The sequence below is a fragment of the Haemaphysalis longicornis genome, unplaced genomic scaffold, assembly GCF_048455015.1.
Source record: "Haemaphysalis longicornis isolate Haplotype H1 unplaced genomic scaffold, Haemaphysalis longicornis Haplotype H1 scaffold_4, whole genome shotgun sequence".
Classification (NCBI taxonomy): Eukaryota; Metazoa; Arthropoda; class Arachnida; order Ixodida; family Ixodidae; genus Haemaphysalis; species Haemaphysalis longicornis.
In genome coordinates, this window is record NW_027526361.1 from 41415271 (window position 1) to 41438052 (window position 22782).

The window sequence follows — 22782 nt, forward strand, 5'->3', positions numbered from 1 at the left end:
CCTTGGCCCGTCTCCTGCTGTGTCAGAAAAACCGACGGTGATCATTTTGGCACTGGCGTACTACTTTGTTCAGCATAGCGGGGTTTTTTTTTCCTGTATCGCATGCAACATCCCCTTTTAGCCACCTACGGACAGGCGCCCGAGTATCGTCTCCGTACCGTTCGAGAGCTGCTTGTGAGCAGGAAGAGCCCCTGAGCACTGGGCTACACGAATGCGACGCCGCCGTGATCAGAGCGACTGCCCCCCCCCCCCCCCCCCCCCCCCCCCCCACCTTAAACTGAAATGAGCCGAGTTCACGTGCACACAGAGCGTCCTCGCACGAAAATGCACGAAGAACTCGGGGCGCCACAGCGCAGAAAACTGCAGTAAATGCCTTTCACCACCACTGCCATCTGGCAACACTTAGGAGGACATCGTACTCGAGTCTCGCCCAAGCGTTGACAGGCAGACGCTTTATATAAAACGCAGCGTGAATCATCATGCAAATATTGCAAAGTCGCGTGCATACTTCGTAAGTTTAAGAGTATTCGTGCGTTCCCCTTGGCTTACACCTCCGAAAGCTGCCTATTTCACAAGCCGTGTTCCAGTGCTGGTTTTCTAGGCTTTACACTAAAAACGATAACAAAACGTAAGCGAAGTAGCCTGTGGTAATATTTGGTGACGTTCTAAATAAAATGAAGTCGTTAGTCCGTGCTCGTACGCTTAGCTCGCGCGGAGCTCAAAAGTCCGCGACACCAATGGCGAACCAGACAGCGGTTGTTCAATTTTCTCTCTCTCTCTCTCTCTCTCTCTCTCTCTCTCTCTCTCTCTCTCTCTCTCTCTCTCTCTCTCTCTCTCTCTCTCTCTCTCTCTCTCTCTCTCTCTCTCTCTCTCTCTCTCTCTCTCTTGCTTGCTTGCTTTCAGTGGCACCAACGTTAGTTTTATATAACTTCTCTTTCACATCCTGCTCGCAACGTTCAACTATACTCGGTACAAGTTAAGAACGGCAACGATGATGATTGCCATTGGTATCCCCTTTGTACCTTTGTAGCGGGGTGAGTTGCCGCTGTGCCTCATCACAGCAGCCGGATGTTACTCCGCGTGGCGCAAGTAGTGCGTCACAAGGAATATTTTGGGCATGGTACGAGCCGCTTCCGTGATTTGTAGGACTTAACAGGCTTATAAAGTACTACAGCGACGACAAACAAACTACGCAAGAAAACGCAGACGATATCATCCATTCATAGCAATCACCTTTCAAAGCGCGCGCGCCCTTTGACATCCGGGTTCGTCCCTTAACGGAGTGATACCGTACTACATGAGCTACTGCCGTTCTTAACTTGTTCCTGAGTGTTGAGGCAGAGCGTAGAGACTGACCTCCTGGTACACACAAAAATCCTTTCCCTGATCTAGTCACTATAGTACGGTCTCTGTTCTTTGTTATTATTTTATTTTTGTTTCAGAAAATTGTCGCTCTGCTTCTGTACGCAAAAAACATGTACTTGCTTTGTTGCCAATATATGAACATGCCCTACTGTTAATCTCCACTGTGTGCCATGTAGGGGGCACGGACCTTTGCAAGCCTTTGTATGGCTTTTTGTCCGTGCCTCCAAACATCCTTGATGTTGAAATAAACTGAATTGAATTGAATTGAACTTCCGTGAAGGAAACCTCACCGGAGAAGCCAGCGTCCGCATCCACAGGCACGGCGCAGCGGCCTGCAAAGATGCTGCAGCGCAAGACGGAGAAGATCCCGCCCGGGCAAAACCACAACAGCGCTGTCACGTCGCTCTGCGGTATCACGACCGGTACACAAAAGGCCTCCATTACCAATAGTCAGTGGCAGAGAGATCGGCCTCGTGTAGTGAGTGCGCCCACGACCCACAAGGGCAGCTAGCGGCAACATCCCCACGTGCAGACAGCCAAACGCCACACAGACGAGAAAGGCTGGTGTCATCAAAGTAGTAGTTAGTAAGAGGATGCAGGTTGTCTTTGAGACTACGATAGTAAAGCGGCGCCGTTACGCAAGAAGGGCTTTAACTAACTGCGCAGCGCGAAAGCGTGGCGCGGAAAAGCAGTGAGAAGGCCTTCTCGCCTCAAGGGTGTTGGTCGGGCCCGTGAGCACGGGGCGCCCTATTACGCCCCAGGATTTATGCGATTCGTGAGGTGGGCGCGCATTCGCCAAACAAGCGGCATCGGCGCGCTTATGTGAACTCTGGAGCCGCGCGCCGGCGTGCGGCTTCACCCCCGACTAGGTTGGCGCAGGAGCGCGTATGGAAGATGGGAAAAAGTGATAACAGGCCCGGCCCGCGTAAACGGCGTGTGAACCCCGACCACAATTATCGTGCCTCCCGCCTCCTCCTACTCCCACCCGAGTACATTCACAAGAACCGTTTCCGGACACTCCGAGGAGCGGGAGAAGAAGGCGACACCGCCTGGCGCACGCTCACGATCGCCGTTTGGGCCTGCGGTGAGCAGAAATTTATGGCCGTAACTTGGATTGAGCGCGCATGCACCGGCAATGACAAGCATAGACATTACGTTCTCGCGTAGGCTGGCGCGGATGTCTCTGAAACGACCCGAGGCGGCGAAGGGGGTTATTTAAGGCGCCATGTTTCTCGAGATAGCAATTAGATGCAATGTTCGGACTGTGGAAGAGCGTGCGATTGCGGTGCATATCTGTTGAGCAGGATCCGGGCTAGAATGGCATCCGCTTATATAACGCAAGCTGCGGGACCCGCCTTTTTCGACGCCCGGATAACGGCGTATACATTGCAAATATGAAACGACGATTTACGTTGGTATATAGCTAGATGAAGCAGGGGCTGTGGAGTCGCTATCAATGAAGCGGTCGGTCTTTGACTGCGAGCTCAGCAACATGGAGTTCCCGCGCGTCGGTACGTAAACATAGCAGGTGAAAAGTGCTCTAATCAGAGATGGCGCACCATTTCGTTATGCTTACATGGCCATGAAAGAGCCGTTGGAGCCAGTCTCTTCAATCGTACTCCAACGTAGACAATAATGGCAACAAAACTACAGCATTAACAGCAGTTTGCACACCCCTCTCGCAACAAGTGAACCGGAAGCAACGAAAACAACAGCAGAAAAGAAAGTCTGGAGACACCTAAGCACTTCTGATGGGTTGTGTATGCGATATCATGAATGTTTAGTTGCCCGCCTGAGACGCCTTGCTTCCGCCTCGCATTATAGAAGGGCTTCGTCCTCTTGCCGCTTGAGGCGCTTTGTTTTCACGATCCGCCTTAACTCTTTCGAATGGCTCCGATCTGTCTCCCACATGTTGTACCGCTGCTCGCTCCTGCCGCCCTGTAATGGGAGGGTCGACGACGATGGTGAATATCGCTGCCGACCTGTTCGCTCGTTCGACCACGTTCTTCCGCTCCGCTCACCTGCGCTGTGCTGGTGTGTACGGTCACCTAACGCACACGCTATGGAACGGCTCGTGCTATGGAGCGCTTTCCAATGATCCATTTTGGCGTCACAGTCGTCTACGCCAACCTTTTCGCTCAATGGGTCATTCATTTTGAGGGGCGAAGCACCTTGGAACCTCGCTTTGTTCGTGGCTTGTCCCTTGGCGTCCGTGTACACAGTGTTGCGCATGCGCGAGGAGCATTGGATTGGATTGGATTGGATTTGGATTGGATTAAATTTAATTGTATAGGATGGGATTGGAATAGTATATACTGTACACACGCGTTGTCACTCATTTACATACGCGAGTGGGCTATGCCACGGGTGATTTACGGTAAGAACGATCCCCAGTGCTTCGCCCACTCGTCATGATTCACTTCGTGGAGATGCGTGGATTTTTTTCTTCGCATTAAAACACTCAGAGCTCCGGATACGGTTTGTCTGTCAACGCAAAACCTGAAAACAGCTATGCCATAACGCTAGCAACTACCACAGTGGTAAGAGATGCATTATACTCGCGACAAATGAGAACACGCACACATGGTCCATGAAGCAAGTTTGCAAAAGCACAAAAAATGAGAAAGGGCTACGAGGGGGAGAGTTAAACGAACGACAAAAGAAACACGTGGTAAAGAGGATACGCTCCGTCGGTCTTGCGCGTCACTGGCGTTATTCGGAGAGCTCGCACTGTTCCACCCAGCAAACAAAATGGAAAATTATTCCTCGCGCAACCACGCCGCATGCCAGAAAGTCCAGGGTCGCATAGCGAGAAGGCTGGTGGTATCTCACTCCCGCATTCTTGCCTCGTTTCCGAGTGCACCTTCGCGAAAAACCAGCCCGGCAAACGCAGGCTTTTTCTTCTTTCCTTGCGGCCGACGAGAGATGGACCACCGCGCGGTGCCGCACCGCCATTAATCTTAGGCCCCCACCCCGTCACTTCGTCAGGCTCGCACGCACGTGCGTACAAGCAAGCACGCTGCTGCTCTGCCTTGCAGCCGAGGACGCCCTGCACCGCCGAAGGAGGAGCCCGCACGGCGCTCACGGGCAGCGCGCGTGTGCGTGACCGCCGCCGCGGTTAGCGCGAGAGTCCGACGGAAGCTAAGACGTCAGTGCGGATAACTGCCAACCCCGTGTAGTTTACCCTGATCCATCATTCCTCCAGCATCGAGGCGGCGTACGGCCTGGGAAAACTACGATAGTGTCGTGGAATCCGCAGGCATGGGTGCGTCCTGTTCTGCGCATGCGCCACGACGTCGCCTGGCAACAGAGACGCGGAGGCACAGACAAGGCGGCCACCATCGGCGCACATGGTTGCGCGCGTGTGCGTTACGTCAGTGAATACAACCGATACGGCGTGGAAATGTTAAACCAGGCTTCACTTTCCTGTCTATCGCCTCACGTAACAGCAGATAAAGTGTTCTTCCGACTCCACCGCCATCACCTCACATCAGTCTTCTCTGCGCACCTGCGCGTAGTTCACAATGCACAAGAGTGACGTCGAGCTTCATTCGACGTCCACTGACTTCGAACCAAAAGCAACAAAGGCGACGCAAATTTTACCTTTACTTAATCATTTATTTGTATACGTGCCAACAAACAGCGCCAGACCCTTTTTGCAGTGGTGCACAATGTACATAAGCTTACTTATGGATGCAGGAGATATGCGTCAATATCAGCGAAAGCAGGTTCAGATTGACAGGAACCAAAAAAGTAGCCAAAAATACAAGAAGGCGATAACAACGCAGACTACGGTAATTAAAAGATAGAAAAGTTTTGATATGTATACAGGAATACAGAGGTAGCTTTTATTTTTTTGGGCAAATAGGCGAAAATACTGCTGGAACAACAAATAAAAAAAATCATGAGCAATTCCACTGTGTGAGGGTGGATGACTAGCGAAGCTTGGGATCCGGACTAAACGCGGCCTTCCCATTTCGTCGACAGAAGAGAAGTGAAATTCAAAATGGAGAAGGGCAACTTGTCTTGACGAAGACATCTCTGCCCCGAGGAGCCGGAGATAGACACGCACGCGCTTGGAGCGCAGACAAAGAGAGGGCAGTGCGAACGTAGACAATGCCGACGAGGGTCGCACGATTGAGAAACATCCGAGATTCCACTGATTTTTACAATGGATACTATTGATAACTAATCCACTCAAAATACGTATCAAAGTACTGAGACGTATGAGCTTGAGGTCCAAACCAATGTTTTGAACGCCATGCGACTGTGATGGTGACCACGTGCTAACAGCGCACGCACGCATACACACACACACACACACACACACACACACACACACACACACACACACACACACACACACACACACACGGGATATTCGTTTTCTTTTTTCGCGCTTTAAACACGCTTGACTTCTTGTTCGCGGACATAAAAATACATGGAACCAAAGCCTCATAAGCTTGGTTCAAAAGAAAGCCTGCGAATGATAAGAATATTTATTATGCTTGAAACAACAGCGGTCCTGCCTCCTGCGACGGTAACAACGGTTTGACGAAACAAAGCAAAAGTTTCCTTGCTGGCAACGAAGTCGTGACGACTCCATGCTTCCCGGCGCAAAATGCAGTGCACTCGTACGCGAGCCCACGAAGTTTTCTAACGGGAACAGCCACTTCAGATCCTTCCGTTCGCTGCGCTCTCATAGTAGGTTATCTTGACAACATAATGACAAGCTTATTGGCATGCAAGAAGAAAAGGAAAATAAACCGATACTACCGACGCGAAGGCAAGGTATAGTTATGCGAACCCTAGAGCAAACGTTGCGCAGCCATCGGCTTATCCATCTAATTTGTGAACAGGTTCCCTGTCTACTTTTCTTTCAATGCCTAACGTAATTGCCAAAGCAAAGGAAAAAAAAACAATGTGCAACAAATTAAAAAAAAAGAACAAAGAGATGGAGGAGGGCAGCACCGCTCCCGTCGCCACGTAAACAGAGCGAGCAGCGGGCCTCATCACCGGGCGCTTAAGGACGGCATGTCCGCAAATTTTGGAGGCTGCACCCAGCGCTCCCCAAATGGGGGCCTCAGTTCGCGTGATTGAATACGGCGGGCCCAAAACAACGGCAATTTCCCGTTCGGCGCGCCCAAGGCTTGTTTGCCCGAGCATAACTATTACGTAGTAGGAGGACCACAGCTGGCGCCGCGCCGTGCCCGCTGCTCCCCGATCGCCACTGACGAAGCAGCGGAGGGGGCGCCTGGTGAGTTGCAACGGAGAGGCCGTTATTACGTACTACAGCAGTTAGACGATCCTCAGCCCTTGTCGCCGCGAACCATTTGGACGCAGCATCGCATCTGCTGTACTCGATTATCTTCGCGAGTATATCAAACTGAGCTTGATACGCAAACGAGGCCCGCATAGGCAGTATTCCACCAAGTCTTCAATTCCGGCTTCATTCCCTGGACCACAGTGTTGTAGAGGCAGCTCGTGCGCTTACTTCTCACAGGCTTCCCGAGGAACTATCAGGACCGAAAGCAGCTAAGGCCGCAGTGTCACAGATAACAAGTGGACAGGTCCTCAAGTCCCTCATGACGCGAACAATGGCCCACGCCTTTCTCAAAATGCACTGCGGCAGACATACGGATTCAAGCTTTAGGCTGTCGTGGCAGACACGAAAAGCCAAAACGAAAAGCCAGACCATCGTGGGAGACGATCGCCTCAGAGGGACAACAACAGCAGAAGACTTAGAGTGCCTCCCTGAGGAACCCCGCGGTAGAAAACGCCGGGAGGCCCAGCCTGGTTTCCAGCATCGAGGGAGCGTGCGCCCAGAGGAGAACGCGACATGTATGCTGCTGCTGACATACGAAACCAGCGCGGGGGCGAAGACCGCGCGCGCGCCTCAGCGAAAAACGCCGCGCACACTGGGACCCTTGTCCCTCGTGGGGGTTCATCGGCCTGCTGCTACGAGTGCTGAGGAGAGGGCGCTGCTGCCGACTGCTTCGTCTCCGCGCCCACGTACATCGCACTTAACAAGTCCGTACGCCCGCGCCGGCGGATTAGATTCCCGCCATACTAAGCTAAATGAAACAACAGATGCGACTGCGTGCGTGCTGCTGCCATCTTAGTGCTTCCTTTCATAAGCGACGCCTCTAATGACATTCAAGTCGCCGCCTTTCTGGTACAAATTGGTGCTTTAACCTCGGCGTACTGCAGTTCAAAATACCCAAGATGGAAACAACAGGGAGAGCGCGCTTCACTGTCAACAAAAAAAACAAGAAAAGTATAGCGCCGAAGGACTCACGCCCGACATTCTTGCCTCCGCGCTTCCCATGAAGTTTGTAAACGGTAACCAACCAGCCCAATAACAAATATCCTTGCAGCATCCGATATATCTACCTGAAGAAAGACAACTGGTACTTAATATACTCTTTCTAATTCTGCGTTAACTGCGCAGCCGAACACATTTCCACACACTAAACATACCAAAACGCAACTGAAAGCGCACTAGGGAACAAAGTAACGCTACAAGGAGATCACTCCCGAAACAAAGCCAAACAATGCAGATACTATGCAGCTAACATTTTCATTCACAGCAAATCTTATCTCTCGATACCAACGTTTTTCTTTTCTTTTTTTTTTTCACCGTGCAATATGATGCATGTATGGCTCCAGAAAAAGAAACAGTTATAGGTTCGCGTGTACGTCAAAGCCTCATTGTAACTTCCATGCGTTACTGAGGAGAAAAACTGGTGGGTGTGCAGACATAGATCAGAACGGCACGAGTCGTTGTAACTGCTGTGGAGTGTCATCATGATAATTCTCTTTATAAAAACCATGTTGTGTCAACCAGCGGCGTGTGAAGCCTAATATTTCTCATTAAAGGCGGCAACGTGTGCCGTGAGAGGCGCATTCAAGAGACACAGAGAAGAGAGTCGCGAGTCTGCTTGCGTGCGCCTGTCACAACAATCTGTGATCTCACCACTGGCTTCGGAACAATAATTCACCCCGAATTTCTTTTTTTTTTTTTACAGTGAAGCTGTCTGTTAGGCCCCAGCAAGTCGTCGCAGGCAGCAGACCACGCGTAGACCAACAATTTTCAGCGTATGGAAAAAAGTCATACAAAATAAAATCATGCACCCCTCCTAACCACGATGATGGTCGACCGCAAAGCTTTCTCGTGATGGATTCTTTGGCTGGGCAATCCTACACTGCGAGTATGTTCTGCTCTGGAGGTACGCACCACTTTTCTAGAGTACCCACAGCAACTCTCGGCTGTGCACACCGTAGGCCTAATGTTTGGGTTTGGAGTGCACGGCGCGAATCGGTACCTGCTGCTTGGCGTTGAGAGAGAATTTTTTCGCGTGGGCGCCGGTTTGAGGTGTGAACCACAAGATGTGACGTTAGGCCTACCGTCCTAACTTCAAAATGGAACTTTAGGCATAACGTCTTGTGGCTAACAGCCTTACGGCACGCAGAACAACGCCATTCTTCTCCTGGCGGATTCTTTAGTTGTCTGAGTTTTCCAAACCGCTTTGACCACGTCGAAATGGAGCAATCATATAGACGCCGGCTCCATAACGCCAGTAATCTGCAGGCTCGATTCCTGCCCCGGGAAGCGTGTTTTTATTTCACTTCAACCACAATCATTCATCCTCATCATCGATCATCAGAGAAAGTTGGCTTTTCTGCAGGGCGTGTTAGCGTACAACGGCATGAGTGACGACAATAAAGCTTTGCGTAAAAAATAAAGAAGGTCCTAAGGTCCCCATATTTTGATATGATGGTCTATTATCCCCCAGAGGATGTCTTCTCAGCAATGTATTTGTGTTTAGAGGTGAAGCCGGCCTGGAGAGTATCAAAAAGCTTAGGTTTTGTAAGATGACTTTCCCACATTACGTGTTTCACTGTGAAGCATGACCTATGCGTCGCACTCGAGACGTCATTGACTGCACCCACCAATCGTGTCTGTCCTTTGCCTGATGATGATGATGATAGCTAGTGGTATCCCCTTTGTAACGAGGCAATGAAGTGTCATCTTACCGAAAAAAAAACGAATATATCTATGTTTTATATTCTTATTTTTAAACTAGCGCTGCTCTTACGCACAAAATACTTATTTTTTCTGTTACAGGTGGCAGCTGTCCTAGGCAATATTCATCTCTCTGCTTTTCGTCCGTGACGTAGAGATCGCGCCACTGTCTTTATAATTCAACATAGCAAATCCACAATATAGCTAAACCCCGGCATAGCAAATCCAGAGCGTCTGGGGACTTCCCTCTTCCCAGGGTGGCAGGGCTCTAGTTTTTTCTTATAGTTCAGAGCTTTGAATATCAAATTTATAAAAGAAATCAGGCGGAACTCTACAGCACAATGAACCACACGGGATTTTACGCTATAAACAGATTCCAAGTTGCAGAAACCATTTTCCCAGTAAACTTTTAACTTTACACGAACCAGACTCAACTATACAAGCAACTGCCGTTCCGTTCCCTTTCCAATTACCGCGACAAATGTGAAGTGCCTCAGTACAGCACAGATACGCTCTGTCAAAAGCAAGCACTCGTCTCCATGCAGCTTCAGAGAATTCCTGCTTTGAAGCGGAGCATAAACTATCCACCCCTGCTTCTGTTCATACCTCACAAGTTAAAGACAAAACCGACAAGCCACTCATGTACCGACGTTTACGCCGCCCCAACGCGGACTGTTACAAGCCCCTAACGACGGCTTCGCAGCCACATTCCCCGCGCAGCAGTCAGGACAGTCAGGCTCCTAAACGCTGTCAACGTCATGTACCAGTGTCGTTCTAGCTGTCCGCAGAAAGAACGACCGGCGATTCTCCGTCCCTTCAGGAGCAGGCCGAGTGATGAAAGGCCAGCCAGCGAGAGAATGGCCGCAGCTGCTCGAAGACTATGGCTTCCGATCGGATCTCGACCGGCAAGACGGACGACCCGCAGGTCCCCTAACGAGCGGCCATTTCGCAAAAAAAGGGGCCGCAGATAGATAGAACGGGGCGCCGCGATTTTTCTTCTCCGTCTCCCCTACACTCGAGGCGGGTGAAATGCCCCCGCCAGCCTGTAGTTACGCAACCCGGCATCCCTCAGTGCTAGCAAGTGGCTACGAGCCCCTCGCGCGGGCCGAGATAAGATGGAGATCGTGATGCAGTATGATCTATGGTGGCCGAACGCGATTACGACGTCAGCCGCGTCCTCGCGCGGCCGCCGTATAGAAGACATGTCCCATGCGACCGGGCCAGTTTCCAACCGGCCGTGCGGAAAACACATGCGGCATTCGCCCCCCTTCATCTCTCTCCCCCAGTTCGCCTTGGAGGAGGCAGCTCACTGGACGCTTCTGCGGGTCTTGTGCTTAGAAAGCGTCAAACGGGGATCATCACTGCATAGATAACAAGGCCTGCACTCTGGCAGTAGCTGCCCGCGATGGTCCGCCAAGGCACGGTGAAAAGGAAGAGAAAGAACAGATATGCGAACGAAAATACTCCCGATAAGAGTTTTAATAAGGCTGGATAAGGACAAAAGTAAGGCAAGAGAAATGCAAGTAAAACAAGTTAGCCAGGGGGTGTACACTGCCGAAGAGCGCGTAGTAGTTGCGCGTTCCAGGGCGCCTAAGCCCGCAGAGTAGAGACGGAGAGAAAAACGCACGCGCCAGTTCCCGCGTCCGAACGATGAACGCTCCTCTTTGTCAACAGAGAGCGCCGCATATCGGCGGCGGGGTATTAACATAAAATGAGATAGCTAAACGGACAAACGGAATGGAGGCATCGCGTTCAAGGTGCGTATATATATAAAGCTAACGCACAGACTGCCCCGAACAGAGCGCGGTTATCTTCTCGATATACTTCCCCGCATGGCTCGTAAAAAGAAAACTGAGGTTTATTTCGGGAAGTCGAAGATATTGAGTGAAAGGACTCGGATGAGGATTCCCATAATCCGCTAAGAGCCTATTTTTAGTGGCGAGGCCACCGATTCCCTATTTTGAGCCTTCTACATGAACAAAATTTTCATTTTTGGCGACAAACTGCGCGCTGTCCGATTAGGAGTTAGTACCATTATTGAAGCCAAGCACTCGACACAGGAGAGTAGCTTAACATGATATTTATTTTACAGCGAAACTGTCTATGGCTAGTTTCCGAAAACTTTTGCGTCCGCGGGCACAGTTGGGTCCACAGAGTTTTTAATCCTGCGGCAAAGCCATCTTTCTGGTGAACGCTCCGTGGCTCTCAATCTAATGTAGGCATCTCAGAAAAAAACAACTAACCCCCTTTCTTAAAAGAGACAAATGGTTTGAACGCGAAGCTTTCTCCCATGCAACTTGTGTCAAAGCCAAAGTCCGAAATCCACTCTCCCAGAGTCCAAAATCCAGACTGCCAAAGTCCACTTCAACTCAAAGTCCACAGCCAACGCCCAACCCCACACCGCCAAAGTCCAACCCTGCTTAGAGAATGCATTTCAAGATCATCACCACTAAACGTGTGTACTGCCAAACCATATTTTGCGTATTACGAGAGGTCTGTTAGGTTTAGAAAGGCATCCCGTTGCTGTTATGTAGTGTTTGGTTGATGTACCCTTCGTGAAAACTATTGAGCAAGGTTGGCTTCCCCGCAGTGTGTTTTACTAGGACGTCAACGTCATCAGCGAGGCATAGAAAGCTGTGAAACCTATTGTGTGAGGTTGGCTTTCTGACACTGTGTTTAAAATTGGCTTTCCTGCAGCGTGTTTTACTCGGATACCAGCGCCATCAGTGAAGCATACAAAGCTTCATCTTAAACAATCATACTCAAATTGGTCGCAAGTACGACTCTGCACTGCGCAGAGTTCCGTCGCTTGTCATAATTAGTTCACAGCGAGGTTGTAAAAGTTACAGAATTACCGTCTGCTGTCAATACATGGCTTTCTGCGGTAGGAGTATGGTTACAGAGAACGGCTGTGACTTTTGCTTTATTGAAGCTACCCGGAAATAATATAGGTGACAATTACCCGCCAAAAACCGCGCTGAGGGCACACATCAGTCATTCCAAGTTTCATTTACTTGTCGTAATTACGTAGTTCAAAGTGAAGTTAAAAATGTTGTGATACCCGTCTGCTGTCAATACGCGGGCCTTTAAATAAAGGGAGGAAAACAGACAGTCATATGTTTGTCCGCTAGAACAAAACTCTAGTCCGTCAAAGTTTCATTAAGCTATATAACCAGGAAGTATAGCTCAATCGCTAATTACATACAACGTGATTGTTTCGCGCACTTCTCGGACTGCGCACAGCTTCGCTCGTCATTCTCCGTCACAGGGTGGAATGGGACTGGATTTTTTTTCCCCTTGGGCTGTATTCGTTCATATTCGTTGAGATGACTGCACGGACTTACAGCCAACTCCCCCCACCCCAAAAAAAGAAAGCGGCAGAGTTACATTGCTTTCTCTAAGGTTGGTTTCTCATTTGGTTTCCACATCTACTTTGCAATTTCTTTTTGTCATATCTTCGTTACGGTTTCATGGTTTCTTCGATGCTACACAAAGCCCGTTGTCCACTCGCGGAACAAATTACGTACACTTTTCAAAAATTTCATAGGCCTGCTTTGCCGCAATGCTCCTGAATCACCGCGAAGCGAAGATGACGCACGATGAAGCCGGACATGCGATTAGACTCAACGTGATATGTGCCGTGACCTTGCGCAGAGTATGTTTCCATGCAGACCTCAGTTTTCGCGTGAAATTTGATGCCGAGTGCCGTTGTTGCCATGCAACATAGTTCTACTGATCGCATTGATTGATCACCCAGGTACATTGCGGTTAAGCGAACCTGGATACAATGTACCTGTGTACTGTGTACGAAGTGCAATTTATACTTCAGCAAAGCTGCTTTTGGCGTAGGTTGCCAACATGCAGCGCGAAGCATATTAGCTGTACGTCAGTATCTTTCGCATTGCGCAGGGAGTATAGGTTTTTTTTTTTTTTTTTTTTTCACGCTACCTAAAAACAAGACATCCATCGAAGATGAACTGACATGAACGGCGTGTTCGTCGTGTGAAGACCGCCTAGCTGCTCTGCGAAATATAGCCAGCCTATAGCTGCGCCTTTACGGAAATAAAAGAACAAACCATGCCTCTTCTATAGTGCCTCAAGACTGAGCACGTAATCGGAACCCTGGGAGCTGCGGAGTTCACGCTACTGTATCGAGTAAAGAACCGTATCTTTTGCACTACAGTTATAGCCACAGGGTACGCTTGTCAGTTGACGCTGTCATTTACCTATATAAGACTGAGGCGTATGACAAAGGTTGGGTAACAAAAGGCATCTGAAAGGCAATGGTTACATATATTCCGTTGTGTGAGCGTGTACATTACGGGCTGCATGAAAACGGCGTACATGATATCGAAGACGAAATGTGGGAATTATAGTAACAACGATAACATAATAATGCACTTGTATCGATAAGCGCAGCACAAACACCGCCCCGTGTAATCTCTCTTACAAAAAAGGGTGATTGTTGAAGTAACGGTTGGAAATAATATTCACGATGTTAAGCTGAGGTAAAAAAAGACTCGCGAGGCATGATGTGAGCTATGATCTAAGAAAGCATCCGATAATGTTCGAAAACACCCGCGAAAAATGCTCGCTCGCCTCCCGAGTCCATACAATGTGTACACTCTGGTAAACTCTTCTCACAAACATCCGCAAGAGACAGCGCACACTTCCAGAAGCGGCGTTTCGCGGGCCCACGCATCCACCAATATTTGTACTTTGAGTGACGCCGTTGATGACGGTTGCCGACGAACCCACGGGGAAAGATGGATTCGTAAGCCTCGTTTCGCAGTTCAGAATCGTGCTGTGCTTGCAGGAAAGGAAATGTATACGCGCACAACTCAAAGACTGCTGCGTTTCCTGTCGAATAATGCTGGACAGACCCGAAAACTCGTTTACGCGCCCCTCTGCCACCATGGAGCGCAGGTTGTATAAAATATGCAAGTACAGGCTACACACGCGCGGAAGGTATGCAGGTCTGGAGACGACAGGAACCGCCGAAAAATACGAGTGTTTTTGCACTGCAGATTGCGCTGAGCAGTGCCCGTTCGTATACGATGAGGGCTTATTTTCTACCTGAAATTCGTATCGTATAACCTAGAAATACTTACAACTTTACTCCGCCCCCCCCCCCCCCCCTCCCCCCCTTCGTGACTGCTGTTCATTGCGTCGCTGCATATTGATTTTTTGGATGAGGCTCATCGATTTCCTGTAAAGATTCAGAAGCACGCCGCTATGTGCAAAAAAAAAAAAAAGTGCAGGTGCACACGCGCTGTCTTAAAATGCACAGATTATTCGGATTGTTCGCGACTGAGATATATGAATGGCTTTCCATGGTCACATGCTATACTAACAGGAGAAACTGCCGACGGCGGTGAGCTGGGTCGGCACGTGAAAGTGGAAGTTGGAGAGGGGCCTTGACACTGGAGCTCGTGGATTCTTATCGCAGGTTCCTGGGCATCTCTCTGCCTCACCCAACGTCGTTTTCGCCACCCTCAGCGAAGGGGCACTGCCGAGGAACCAATTCCGCCTGAAAGTTAGCGTACGCCAACGGGGAACGCGTGCACCAGTATTAACACCAGCCGGGCACAAACCTCACGCCACCAAACAGTGTGATGTGTCATTATCGACCCTGCTATCGCACTTGGACCCACCCCGCCATTCGCTTCGCACAGAGTATATTGACATTTTAAGTTTAGGAGAGGACAATTTCTGACCGCGCTTGAGCAACCAGGTGCAGCATATCAGCTATACGAATTTTTTACGAGTGGCTGAAACACCACAACTTCATTGCCTGATATGTAGTTGACGCAACTGGCTTCTGGTGGCTTAATAGTCGACGAATCGGGGGACGCGCGGAATTAAGTTACTAGACGGCCAGTAGGAAGGGAGAATTGAAAGTCTAGAATCTCTAAATAAATAAGGATCCAGCAGTGTTTAGCGAAAATAAGGCGCCGCTCAACCTGACACGCTGTGCAGAATAGTAATGCCAGCAATTTCCCGCACGCAACCAGAACGCTTCATCCCCCAACCCTGCGGAAGCTCTGTAATGACAAGAAGAAGAAAAAAGTAGGCTGCTGTCGGAAACATGCGGTGTGACAGGACAAATCAGGGCAGGAATTAAAGTAGTAGCCAATAGATGTGCACTTCACACGCACGACAGTGAAGTTCAAGGACGACTGAGATGATTGGCCGAGGCGATAGTGAAGGGACAACTATAAGAAAAAAGAAAGCACTAACGAAGTTGGAAGTCAGAAAGATGGTTAAAACGCGAAGCTTCCTCCCATGCAACCTGAGTCGAAGTCAAAGTCCCGAATCCAAACTGCTTCGACCTTGTCGGAATGGCACAATCGGACAGACGTCGGCTTAATTCATAACTCGACGAACCCACGTTCGATTCCGACCACGGGAGGCGTTTTTATCTTAAGGCGCTTGATGTTCTATTGCTTAATATCATCCCCGTTTCGTGAAACTCATTGTGTAAGGTTAGCTTTCCTGCAGTGCGTTATGACTCGACATCGAACGACAGGCGTAGAACGTTTCGTTGCAGCACGGCCAGACCCTATTGAGGAGGGCGTCAGAGTGGAAAGATTCGCGATGATAGGGGCCACGGATAGGCCCAAGCAGACGGCGCTTATCAGCAACAGGGAGCCCCTACCATATGAAATGGGATAAAACTGCGTTAAGAGAAGCCGGTCGGATGCAGAGGAACGAGAATTTGACAGCAGTTAGTAACTTTCAGCGCTCGGACTAGTATTTTTGTTCACTCTTGCCTCACTCACAGTGCACACAGAAAAGACGAAGGGCAAAGCCATGGGTTTGTACTCGTTTAAAAGTGGACCCCTATCTTTCTGCTGTGTCCCAATAATTTTCTCCCTGAGATAGCTTAGATTTTTCCAAATTGCATATCAATACCAGCCGGAAACGAAAAAGTCGCGCAGGTGAAGAAAGAGGTGCTACGTCAGGGTGTTCTTCCCTACTCTCCATGCAGAAGCGAGGGTTGGCACAAGCCAGCTGCTCGGCAAGGACGGATAGATAAATGGGCTCCCGGAGATCATGTCAGCGAATACATCGCCAAATCAGTAATGTCAAAACACAGTTCAAAAAAAAAAAAAAACCGCCGCGAGCAGGTAGAGATTTGAGAACCAAGAACGAGACGCAAGGATCAGCGCTTAGTTTTCAATACTAGGCAAGTAATGCCTTTGTGCAATTACATCGATAACGCCGAGAGCGGAGTGTGTATGCGCGCTCAACCCGGGCACGACCAGCGCAGCTGCGCGCCGACGGCACCAACGGCGAAGTGGGACCTTGTCAGGCCGAACTTGTGCCCGAGGGAAACAGGTGGAGAGGAGAGGGCTGCCTCGTTGCTTATTGGCCGCGCTGATAAAAGGCGAGGGCGCGATTGGTTCCCGCCGAGAGAGGGGCGCAGAACAGACTTGTAAAACGCTCCAGACAAAGCAGGCAGCGGCCAATGGCTCTGCCGTCGTAGTTCCGTGCAGCGCTGACGTAACCGCTGCTACTCCAGCCGGACCAATCAGCGAAGTGAAGACGTCAGCGTACTGTCTTCGCGGTATTTTTTTCACTCGTTATTTTCTCGCACTATCCTCCGATAGGCTTGGGGAAAGTTGCGTGGCGTCACGTACTCAAGGTGTAATAAACCGCAGGAGGCACACTCAGGGCGCAAGGCGGTCTCAAGACAGCACTATATTTTCTCGCTCAGGAGTGGGCACAGAGTTAGTTCGGGCTCCGTACGCTTCTAATACTGCACGTAACTAAGGCACGACGTTTCGGCCAGTACTAAGGAGCGGGTATCGCTATCGGAGTCACCCAACGCGGTCACGTAGCTGATGGCGATTCGTCGTGGGAACTGCGATACAAATCGAACTCTGTCAAGCGCTTGAGCTCCGCTCCGTTTATCGAACCGAGCGGCATTCCGCGCGCTTGAACTGGGATGAAGTTATTACGGCTGACTGGCGACGGACAGAGCGGCCAAGTGCGGGCCCTCGTCGTCCCTTAAGGAGACCGGAGGGGTCGAGGCAGGGGTTAGATGGCGCTTAAAGATGGCGACAGCCTCGCGACTCTGCCAATCGACGGGCCAGTGATGGGCGACTGGCGAGGATGCCACGAGCGGTGTCACGAAGAGTTATCCACGCGGTACGGTTTCCGTATTCGCAAAAGGGTCCCTTACAAAGCTAGAAGGGGACAGTAACTTTTTTATTTGATGCAAATGGGAGCAGTTGGGTTCTCGCACGGTGTAGCAAATCTGACTGGGCGCATTCGATGGGAACGGTCAAAGGAAAGCATACGTAGGTCTTAATTACCATCGGACGACAGCCGCTCTACATTCGACAACCAATCGCTAGTAAAGCGAGCGAAACTCGAACGGCGCATCTTCGCGAGACACTGTTTAGGAATAACAAGAATTAATCACCCAGGCGAGTAGAAATGTCTACGGGACCGCATCGAGCTCCGTTTCGTGCCGAATTGCTAATACGATGGTGTCCGGTTAATACATCTGCCTCTCCTACTTTCCCAAACGCCGGTGAAATTGCTGCCAGTCCCTTTTTCAACGGGAAATCCAGATCCAGCGCTGTCTCCTAAGGAAAGTCGTAACTGCTACACATTGTCTCACACACACATATTGCGAAACGATTTCGCCACCAGTACTCCCATCTTTTCTCCGCGGTTTCGAGTGCTCGCCAAGCAGTACGACTGCACACCGTTATAAGCTTACACCGAACCTATATATGAAAGAATCAGTACGAAATTGAGCCGCTGTGAGCACCAATGAAACGGAAGCTGATGCGGAGAAAAGGATCTGCGCAGGTCTGTCACACGCTAATAGTTCCGGGGAAAAGTTTTGTACAAAACGTGGGAAACCAGACTGCAGCGGTTAGCGATCTTCCTCATCCTTTGTTGCAAAACAACACAGAATTCGCGATTATTCTAACTTTGTCGTCGACGCTTCGTTCTTAGGGTCACCACCAATAATTTGCTCATCTTCAGACTGCTGCGGGAGAGAAATGCAGTTTACGGAAGCGACACAATCGTGCGATCCCGCCCTTTTCTTTATTATTGTTATTAAAACAGCATTTTTCAAGGGAAAGTACGATCCATCTACGAAACAAAACGAAAATTATTCTCAGACTCAAATGCGGAGGAATGTCATGCACAGCATCATTTCTGCGCCGCACGCACGACTATTTCGGAACATGACATGCATCTCTCAGAAAAAGACATCGCATAGGAAATCATCACTGACCTCAGAAAAAAAAAAAAAAAAAAACACTGCTCTGTCGGCCAAGCGTACCGAACTAGATGACGGTTCGCGTATACAGGAATGTCTAGTCTTCGGTACATGTGCCCGAAAAATTCGCCGAACTTGAAATCTGCGCAAGAGCTGTCAAAGTATCTTCGCGCTTCCTGCTTCTATTGCAACCTCAGCAAAGGTGGGACGTTGCAATGCCGGAGATTGAGTAATTCCAAAATCACTCCGTTTTTTTTTTTCAGATACCCGGACTGGAACGGTGGACATACGAATGTAGGTGATGGGAGAGATCTTAATGAAACTGAGGTTTTCATATCCGGAATATGGTTAAAACGTAATTAAATGGACCATTCGACGTGCCTGCGTTGACGTACCGGCATTGGAATTCGCTTGGCATCAGTGTTCAAGCAGGCTCCGCGCGCCGCCATGCCTATCCACATTCAGGGTACTTACTGACACTACAGAGCGTTCTGTGTAGCAGAAAATAAAGCAGATGTGGAGGCCAACTGACTCGCATCTTATCACATAGCATACACCCTAAGAAATCGCCGCTGGTGGGCCTCACCCAAACACCCCAAAACGGCCACTGTGACCAAATGTGCGATATTTGCGAATGACGAGTGCCAGAATGCGATTGGAGCAAAACATATGCGCTGTTGTTCCAGCGCAGACGTAATTTTGTAGTCTAATTACATGAGAGGCTTCGTCATTCGCCAATATCGCACATTTGGTCACGCTGACTGGCCGTTTCAGGGCGTTGTAGTGAAGCACACCTGCGGCGATTCTTAGAGTGCAACGCGACGCGGAATGTCGGCAAATTCACTATTCCTATTTGCGGAACCACTAACCAGCGATCGTCTGGTTTGGATCAAGAGTTACGCGCTCTTTCTTTGCAGCAACGGTGATGGCGTCGACGACCTCTTCCAAGGCGCGAAGATGGTGACTGGAACCTACTCGGCGCGAAAATCTCTCTTTCTAGTCGCGCTGATGTTGAAAGAAAAAGCAACCGCATACACAGGAAATTGGGTCGCGACAGAGTCAGCAGGCTGTCCGAATAGCGTGTCTTCTTCTTTGGAAGAACAGTGCTGAGTTACCACAGCTGAGAAAACGCGAGTGCATCACGCTGCAATTTCCTCTTCTAGATTTGTCTGCGTTGCAATGAGTTCGGAACGAGTACACGGCTTTACCTTTACTCTGTGGAAAGGAGACTCAAAGGCAAACCAGAACGAAGACGAACATTTAGGCCCGTTAGCCCTGAATTCGTCCAAGGAGTGCGGGTCAAATCGAACAGAGCCATCACGTTCTTTCAGTTCCTGTAAACTCCAAGTGCTCAAGTCAAGGAGCAAGCGGCTCCGCCTGTAACCCAGACCCTGAAAAAAGATGAGAGTTCACGGTTGAGACGAACGGCGTGGAAGCTGGGTAGGCACACGTCAGACGCATTATCGCCGCTTGGCTGACCTCCGCGCCGGAAATGCGGACCCAAGGATAATCTTTGCCCAAGGACGACAGCGTGCGAATCCTGGCTACTACTCTTGCTGGATGCTCGCAAGACAGGTGAGGCGAAGTTCACGCCACGTCATTTTATGCTATCCAACGTCTTGGAAAAAGGCATGACAATTCGAAGAGTCAGCAGAACCGTGCGGCAGGATTTGTTCGTCAAACTGGCCTAAAATCGGCAACTTCTTCAATGTGTAAGCTTTACTTGGATGACTTGTATTGAACGAAGGTTGATGCGACGTGCACCAAAATCACACGTGTCCAGAAAACATTTCTGTTGGTAACTTTCGACATCCTGGTTTAAATGACACGGACTACCCCCCTTCGCAAAGAAGAAATACTTTGTGGGGTCAATGGCTTTTTTCATGCTACTCGCAAATGTGCCCGTCACGATATGAATAGTGCCTGGAATCTGTCCAAACCGTGTATCATAGCAGGTGCACTCGTTCCCTCATGACTGCATTTTTTGCGCCGAAATGCTGATTGAAAATGACAAGAAGGTGACCGAATTGCAGTAGAGCCATTTTTTCTGTTAATCGCCGTTAATCTGAAAAAGTACCAGATCATGTGCTTTCCCGCTAATCTATTTAGCAACGTACGTCCACGTTAACGGGGTTGTGCTCGAATTTGTACCCATGATACAAGTATCTCTGCGTCTACACCCCCTATCAGCTATACGGTGATACAAACTAAATAGAACAAACAGAAGTACATTGCTGTGTAATTCCCGAGACGCAGCATGCATAATCTAGCCCGCCCTAGTACACTAGCGCAATAACAAGTATTGAAGACGAAATTCAAAACTCTTCCGTCCTAGAATACACTACCGTAATATGGGGACGGCCGTCGGAATCCTCGTTAGCCAACTGGAAATGGCAATAAAGAATTAGGTCCCTCGCTGAAACTACGAAGGATAGCCAGAGTCTGTCCTCCCACGAAAGCTAAACTCCAGTCATCGTGCGTTGGTTTCCCGCCCTGCGACTGCGCGTTTTCGCTTGCTCTACGGTCCCGAGCAGTGGGCTTCACCTACGTATTGTCGCGCTTGGAGTCTTTCCATGAAGTCGCTGCCGTCCCATGCTAACACGAAAACACTTTTTTCGACTCTCGCACTCACGCTACTCCGAAGAATCGGAACCACAATCCACCTAGAGTAGTCACAATTGACAATGCTTCTCCGTTTATGTACGGTGCACAATCTAACCGAACCAGCTAGTCCCAGAGCGTCGTCTTCTGGAGTATGTGTACGAGTTTGTATTTGCTACGTACTGCGCTTTCTTTACTTTCTCTGCAAGGGAACAAAGCATGTGGAAGGTCGCTTTGTTTATACATTTCTATGCTCGCGTTTAAGGCCTCTTGTCCGACGTCTATCGTATCGGTTTTGTGTTGTCACCACGAGCTAACGGATGCTAGTGGCACAAGGAATGTCATCGTGAGCCTTAAAACTTATTTGGCCGATAATAGTATCCGTCCAGTTAGAGCCTGCGTCTGGCAGTCGGCCGGGAGCGCGCAGAGGAGACGGACTAAGCGTCGGACTCGATCACCCCGGGACGGCCACGACTCCTCTCACTCACCCGGCTGCTGCCGAAGGATGGGGGAAGGCGTGGAGCCTGGGCTCCCAGACATAGCGTCCTTCGTGCGTGCGCTGGTCCACGGGGATGGCGGCGTGCACGGCCGCAAAGGCGCTCGGGAACTGCAGCGGCAGGCCAGCGGCCGCCAGACGCGGCACGTCAGACATTGGTCGCCGCGAGCTGACGCATCCTCACGCGCACGGCACGGTCGTCAAGCTCCGCAGCAAAGCACGGCCACACGACGAGCACAGCACGCCGGCACGCGCGCCGGTGGAGAACCGAAGAAGGCCGCTCTCATAACAGCCTCGGCGAGCAGCCGGCCGGCAGGCCCGGCTCGGCGTCGTCCATGGGGCCGTAATCCTTGTCGACCGCGGCGGTATCCTGAAGCTAACACGGCACGCGGCGGGCGAAGCCGCAAAAGCGTTTTGGCAAGCAGAGTACACCGCGCACACGAGAACGCCGCACGTGCAAGCGCAGGAGCAAATGAAGACGCCAAGGCGTTTCGCCGCGATGACACGCCACGGGAACGAGAGTATGCATTCGCCCTCCTCCCCTCCCGGGTCCCTCCTCTCTGCAGGCGCGCGGCGGACCGCCTCCTCACCGGCGCTTTTCCTGCGCGGCCGGCGTGCTCTGCGGCTTCGCCTCCCTTCGCCGGTCCTCCTCATGTTCGCGAGCAGCCGCTCCTTTCCCCCTTGTGTCTCTATCTGCGACGGCCATGTTGGGGTCTGTGGCACTTCACTGCCTTGCAGGAGCCACCTTGACCGAGTGATGACGCGCGCGAGGCCGATTTCAAGGCTGCCTTCGAGCTCGTCGCTTTTGATGCGGGGGCGAGCATATTTGCCGTTTCCTTGGAACCAAAAATATGCTGCGTCCCTCAAGGGACGCCAGGATGTCATCGCGGTAAACAAAGCAGACGCAGCAAGTCCAGGCCATCTTCTCTCGTAAGACGTCATGTTTAATATGAAAAACAAAATAAATGTCGGGTAATTGCTTATTTACTTAAGTGTAAACATTTTCGTGAAGCAAGCCATTTACATTTACCATTATCTGGCACTTCT

The 22782-nt window shown here is 50.3% G+C and overlaps 1 protein-coding gene across 2 annotated transcripts in view; it reads right to left on the reverse strand.

Annotated features, from left to right (window-relative positions):
- Positions 1-22782, reverse strand: part of Ci (transcriptional activator cubitus interruptus) — a 90073-nt gene that overhangs the window by 44579 nt on the left and 22712 nt on the right. The window contains exon 1 of one of the 2 annotated variants that reach the window (XM_077706511.1): positions 21728-22212. The exons of the other annotated variant lie outside the window; for it this stretch is intronic. Within the exon in view, the coding sequence (XP_077562637.1) occupies positions 21728-21891 (164 nt within the window). The 5' untranslated portion in view covers positions 21892-22212. Of the gene's footprint in view, positions 1-21727; positions 22213-22782 lie in introns of those variants that run through there. 2 annotated transcript variants of the gene reach the window in all.